Source organism: Alosa pseudoharengus, unplaced genomic scaffold (genome assembly GCF_046254945.1).
Source record: "Alosa pseudoharengus isolate Yale_2024_CS ecotype anadromous, Long Island Sound unplaced genomic scaffold, YU_APseudo_1.1 YU_APseudo_1.1_scf_18, whole genome shotgun sequence".
Taxonomy (NCBI): Eukaryota; Metazoa; Chordata; class Actinopteri; order Clupeiformes; family Clupeidae; genus Alosa; species Alosa pseudoharengus.
Window position 1 is genome coordinate 3,705,851 of NW_027468650.1, and position 6,672 is coordinate 3,712,522.

A 6,672-nucleotide genomic window follows, 5' to 3' on the forward strand; every position below is an offset into this window, starting at 1 on the left:
CTTATGCCTCCTAAAATATAGCTTACATAATGCAACATTGCATATCAAATGAAAGGAGACCAGCAACACTTTATCACTATAGCAGCACACTTCTGCGAACCTATTGTACATTAGTAATAATATAGTTATATAATTCCCAAACAGACTTTTAGGCTATCTAACCATTGCTGATTAGCCTAAACTACCACCCACCACAGATAGACGATAGGCTAGCTACATTGTAGCTTATGCGTTCGCGGTCTTCATATCAACATGATCACGTGGTCTTGAGGGATTTCCTGAAAACACTGAGGAGACAACGTGCGGCTCCAAAACGACTCTGAAAAGTTCGGCAAAACAATTCAATGTGCTTTGTCGTAAGCAGTTCAATGAGATTGTATGATAGCAGGCGTTGAATTAAGATAGAAGGTCACTTGAAGAAGAAGTCGAACGAGCTTCCACTTTATTTTTAAGTTCAGTGTAGTCAGTATAATCAGCTAGCAAGCTAGCTATATAGTTACAGCAGCTGCAACATTGAATTACTTGATTGAAACAAGAGCAGAATTGGTTTCCAACATTGTCAACAGTTGAAGTTGCCGGGCTTATTTGCGTGCTTGACGAGAAAGTATGATTCACAAATGTGCAGTGACTGGTTGTCCAAACAGATCGGACACAATTATTCACTACACACTACCAGAGGAGGAAAACAGACGTCGGCGATGGATACAGTTCATGGAAAGGGGAGGAAAAGAAATGGATGCCTCTGCATTACGGATCTGCGGTAGCCATTTCACTGAAGACAGCTTCACGAAGTTGGATTTGGGATTCACAACGCGATTAATATTAAATGTAAATGCAGTGCCCACAATTTATCCAGAGGATCTCTTAAAACTGCAAAAGGAATCTCACGTAAGTGTTTTTATGCCATGCATGCCAGCTGTTTCAGTGCAATGTTATTACTAATTTGCAGGCGGTCCATGTTTAGCCTACTGTAGCTGGCTAATCAGCTAGCAGATGCAGTAGTCGATCGCTCAGACCTGAAATTCTGAAAATCATTAGCATAGCCATTTAGCAGTAACATTTCTAACTTTAACACTGGTTGCAAAATATCCTGCTTTTCTGAATTCAGAAAGTATAGACTTTACTATCATGTTAACAGAGAAAAAGGTAATAAACGTATAGATAACTTGATTATAAACTCGTTAATTCAGAAAAACACGGAAGGAAATTATTGAGAGAATGCAAATAATCTTCCATAAAATTAATTTCCTTTATTCCATGTATCAGCCGGTTAGATGCAACCAATTGGACTATGTTGACATGGAATTTAATTGTTTTATATTTTTTATTATGTGTTTATTTTATTATTTGTTCAATTTGTTGTCTGTCTTGTATGTCTTGGTGTCATGGGTACGCTGGCGACTACGCCGCTCCGTCCGGCGTCTTTTGTGTTTGTTTTGTGTCTATGTCTTGTATGTGGACCGCTTTGGGATGCACTCTATGCATGTTAAATGCGCAATACCAGTGGTTCTCAAACTTTTCAATTGTTTTCTACCACCTTTACGTTGTACATATTTGTTTTGTGTCTTTTTTTTTTTTTCAATTTAAGACAACAAATAATTTAAATTTAACTTCAGTGATTGTGTGGTTATGGATTTTGTATTATATATATTTTGATAAAATTTGAAGTGATTATTTATAAAACATCTCAGACTCCCAGAGTACCACTAGAGAGAGTCCACGTATCACCCCCATACCACAGTTTGAGAACCACTGCACTATACAACTAAAACTGACTTGACATTTATTGGAGGCAGAGTTACATGTATGTTACATACATATACATATTTAATCGAATACATTGTCACCTTTTTGTTTACTTTCAGCATCCTCCACTAGAGGATGGTCCAGCAGGAGCAGTCTGCATCAAAGGAACTGATACAAGTTCTTCAGATCTTTGGAAAGAAGTCCCGGCTAAGGGTGAGCTGGATGAAGACGATATGACTGTGGAGCCTGCTGAAGATGACGATTCAGTTGAAGATGAGATGACTGATGAGCCATTCGATGTAGTGAAAGTCGAACCACCACATGAAAATGGATACGGTGATTCATCATTTGATCAACACAAAACTCTGAATATCAACTCCTCTCTGAAACAATATAACTGCAATCAGTGTGGAAGGAACTTTTCTCACAAAGCGTTTTTGAAAGCCCATCAGAAGATCCATGCCAGTGTGGAGTCACAGATGTCATTCAGCTGCACGATGTGCGACAGGCGGTTTAGTAAAAAGTCAGGGCTGAATAAACACATGCATAATCACCTGGAAAGGCCAAACTACCCCTGCCCAGTGTGTGGAGAAGAATTTGAATTGAAGGGTAGCCTCCATAGCCATGTGAAATCACACCCTGGAGAGCGTTTTCGATGTAAATTCTGTGACCAGGGATTTTTAAAGATCGACGCCTACATGCGCCACGTGGACCGGCACACAGTGGTGACCCCGTACTATTGTGAGAAATGCAAAATCTACCAGCTGACGGAGAGAGGCTTCCTGCTCCACCAGAGAGGGCATTGCCGACAAGAGTTGGAGAAGAAACTGACTGAGAGTAGGATGGTGGGGGGCAGAAAAGGTGGCAGACCTAAAAAGAACCTCGCTCAGATTCAGAACCTGCCGCAGCAAGTTGCAGCAGACCCACAAGGGGGCGCTGAAATCTCTGGACCAAACCTGACCCTGCAGTCGCTCACCAACACTAACGGCACACTGCTGAAGGCGTCTGGTGAAGATTCATCACATGAGATGACCAACCCCTCAGATGAGGCTGAAATGGAGGAGGAGCAAGCGTCACCTATAGATGAAATAAAGGAGGCTTTTAATGGCAGTTCAGAGGATGGTCCAACAACAAAAAATTGCATCAACGGATCTGAAACAATTCATCCAAATGTTTCTAAAGAGGGACTGACTGAAGCGGAGATGCTTGGAGCGCCGATCGAAGATGAGATGAATGACGAGCCATTTAATATAGTCAAAATTGAACCACAAGATTTAAACAGATACGGCGTTCCATCGTTCACTAAACGCTTTCCCGTGGAAGATAGCAGCGTTCTGAAACCGTATCATTGCTATCAGTGTGGAAGGGACTTCACTCACAAAGCGTTTTTGAAAACTCATCAAAAGGTCCATGCCAGTATGGAGACGATGGCATTCAGCTGCACAAAGTGCGACAGGCGATTTAATAAAAAGTCAGAGCTCCACAAACACATGCACAATCACCTGGAAAGGCCAAACTATCCTTGCCCAGTGTGTGGGGAAGAATTTGAAATTAAAGGTGGCCTCCATAACCATGTGAAATCACACCCCGGAGAACGATTCCGCTGCAAATTCTGCAATCAGAGGTTTTTAAAGATCGACCCGTACTTGAAACATGTTGACAGACACACAGTGGTGACCCCATACTATTGTGAGAAATGCAACGTGTACCAGCTGACGGAGAGAGGCTTCCTGATACACCAGAGAGGGCATAACGCAGATGACCTGCAGCCCAAACCGACCAAGGCTCGGCCGGTGCTGAAAAGACGTAGACGCCGTAGAAAGAACCGCGTTCTAATTAAGAAACCACCCAAGCCAGTTGCAGCAGAACCTCAATTGGACTCTGAAGTCCCTGAACCGAAACTCACCCTGCAATCACATGCCGACACCAACGGCACACTGCTGGAGGCGTTCCCATCTCATGAGACAACAGGCCCCTCAGACGAAGCTGAGATGGAGCAGGAGGAGGAAGAGCAAGAGGAGCAGGAGGAGGAGGAGCAAGAGGAGGAGGAGGAGCAGGAGGAGGAAGAACATCAAGAGGAGGAGGAGGAGGAGGAGGAAATATCGCCTGAGGATGAAACCTCGGATGGCAGTCTGAAGGAATCTACAGATTGAGATTTACACAATTAAGATTGGAGAGTCTGATCTCACTTCATGATTTCATGTTTGTCCCCTTTCTAGACCCATGTTTAATACAGGCTGTTGTATGTCCTCACACTTTGTATGTAAGTAAGTTATAGATGGGCTTTAACTAATGAATTCTTGCTAGCGATCATGGTATATCCAAATCTAGATGAAATTAATTGTGTGTGGTCACAGTTGTCAATCATGATTTATATTGTCACTCATATTTGAGACCTGTAAATACTTCTCTGGTCTGTTTTTATCAGCTGTGTCAAAAGGGGAGTTAATGAGGCATCATGCTGGAAATTCAGTCATGCAAACGAGTCATATTTTTTTACACAGTAGCTATGTGATCAAAGAGAGGATGATTGTCACATTAGGAACAACTTTTTTAGCAAGTGAGCTTTTTACACCTGAAATGAGTAATTCTTCTGTACGTTGATTTTGAGTAATTGTAAAAATGTCACGCTTATGGTCTGTATCCTCTTTTTGAATAGCATTAGGATGAATAAAACCCTGAACAACTTGTCGTCTCAGATAAGGAACGTAATTTAAACTCAAAACACCAGTTAATACATAAGAGCTTTTTATTAGATAGAAATCTTTTAGTTTTATTTTTTTTTTACTACATTTACAAAAAAGAGGGACAAACTGTAGCAGCGTTCCTAGACAAGAAGCAATAATAGTTTTCCAGCAGTCCTCAGTACAAGGTAAGGAGAGACGAAGGATAAAGAACACAACCCCTCCTGTCGCAGCTAACACGGGTATGTCACACACCTGTTGGAACACAGTAGAAATCATAAAAAACCCTCAGTTCTGCATATATACACATACACACACGCATACACACGTCATCTTTGCCACTAATGATTATACAACCTATTCCATGCACATATATAAAAATACATTTATGTCTTGAAAAGTAATTCTGCTGTCACTGAGTGATTCCATCCCTACTGTTGACATACATAGAGAGCAGCAGAGTGGCTGGACAATACTGCTGTGTGCTCGAGTCTCTTCACCGTTACACAATGCATTTTATCACATAGACCTGAGTTCTCTTGGTTTGTGAATATATCCAGTTCTGCATCACAGGATTAGAATGACGCACTTCCTCCATGCGTCCACTTTAGTCCGCTGTACAGCTGACCATGCGGAGGAAGCGGGGGGGGGGGGGGTCATTGGTTTCTGGCCTTTCTCTCAGTCTTCCAGTTGTCAGCGTCTTTCTACAGGGGCTGGCAGAGCTGACGGCGATGTGCTCCTTTCACAGGCAGCCCCCTCCTCGTAGCAGACAGCAGGGAAAGGGTCTACATTAGGGAGTCTTCACAAGCCTGAATTCTAACACATGTTGCCGGCCACTGTACGTGCTCAGGGTTGTTTTCTGATTGGTAACAGCGCCCCACGGAGGCCAGGCGGACTAAAGACAACGCTAAGGAGCGGGAGGAGTAGAGCCCGGACAGCAGAGTGTTACAATCAACCCCCCCAAAGCAACGCTTCCAGCATCGGCCTCCATGCCTACTCAGGGGCACATGTGCTTTGCATGGTGAGGTCACCATCAATACAATCATATATTTGCATTATACATTAACCTCCAGATGTATGTGGTGCAGGGTTTACGATGTGCATATATAGCTAACTGCTCTCTCCGCCTCTGAGACACTTCCTGATGCTGTTTGCCTGATGGCTGGAGGCAGTAGGGACTCTAAGCGAGGGCTTTTTGCGCTCTCTCGGGTTACAGGCAGGTAAGAGGGAGTCGGGTCGAGACAAATGGGCTTCTGTTCGGGCTCTGTTTAGCATCGGGGGCAGGAGATGTGCAGTAGCGTCCGGTAGCCTTCAGGTCCGGTTCAGTGGCTGTGCCCAGCTTACACCTGGAGAGAGGTTAGGGAGGGAGAGTCCAGTAGGATGGTGGGGGTGGGCGGCTCAGAGGGCTGTGGAGGTGAGTTTCTTGACCCCCCTACGCTGAGCAAGAGTGGAACAACCCACAGGGTCTAGAACTGGAGTGATGTTCCTGTTGAGGGCAGAATACGTGGCTGCCATTGCCCCCTGAGAGAGAACAACAGCATAGTTAACCAACAACCCAACACCAACACTGAGTATGTTAGTGCATCTTACAGACTAAGTATGTTAGTGTTAGTATTATATCTTACAGACTAACACTGAGTATGTTAGTGTTAGTATTATATCTTACAGACTAACACTGAGTATGTTAGTGTTAGTATTATGTCTTGCTAAATAAACGGGACAATAGAAAGTACCTTGACTAAGTGTGGAGCGTCTTGTCTGTTGAGCTGGTACTTGGGCAGCTGGTCCTTATGGACGATCCAGGGGTGTCGTAGCACCTGAGCTGCACTTAGCCTCTGATGAGGGTCCACGTGCAGCATCTTAGACACCAGGTCCTGAGGAAAGAAAGGTAAAAATAAGGCTTTGTTTTCATTGAATCAACAACACCACCCCACTCTAAATGCCTTTCCTGCCCTCATCATGAATCGTCTACATTTACATCATAGTCATTTAAGCAGATGCTTTTATCCAAAGCTACTTACAAAAAAGGGAACAAACAAAGTCCAGTGTGACAAGGACATCAGTGTTAGTGCAGCGATAAACACTGTTACACTAGGACATGCTAGTGCAGCGATAAGCACTGTTACACTAGGACATGCTAGTGCAGCGATAAGCACTGTTACACTAGGACATGCTAGTGCAGCGATAAACACTGTTACACTAGGACATGCTAGTGCAGCGATAAACACTGTTACACTAGGAC

General features: G+C 43.6%; 2 protein-coding genes across 6 annotated transcripts in view; one reads left to right on the forward strand and one right to left on the reverse strand.

Moving 5' to 3' along the window:
- Positions 1 to 279: 279 nt before the first annotated feature.
- On the forward strand, positions 280 to 4,434 carry LOC143130853 (uncharacterized). Its single transcript, XM_076290096.1, has 2 exons — positions 280 to 888; positions 1,866 to 4,434. Exons 1-2 carry the CDS (start codon positions 607 to 609, stop codon positions 3,897 to 3,899), a joined length of 2,316 nt encoding a protein of 771 aa, XP_076146211.1. The 5' UTR covers positions 280 to 606; the 3' UTR covers positions 3,900 to 4,434.
- A 477-nt stretch (positions 4,435 to 4,911) lies between these two features.
- rps6ka3b (ribosomal protein S6 kinase, polypeptide 3b) overlaps positions 4,912 to 6,672 on the reverse strand; it is a 54,515-nt gene continuing 52,754 nt past the window's right edge. For all 5 annotated transcript variants that reach the window (XM_076290093.1, XM_076290094.1, XM_076290092.1 and 2 more), the window contains 2 exons: positions 6,164 to 6,304; positions 4,912 to 5,951 (listed from right to left, as the gene is read on the reverse strand). In XM_076290093.1, coding sequence (XP_076146208.1) covers positions 5,829 to 5,951; positions 6,164 to 6,304 — 264 coding nt within the window. In that variant the 3' untranslated portion in view covers positions 4,912 to 5,828. The remainder of the gene's footprint in view (positions 5,952 to 6,163; positions 6,305 to 6,672) is intronic.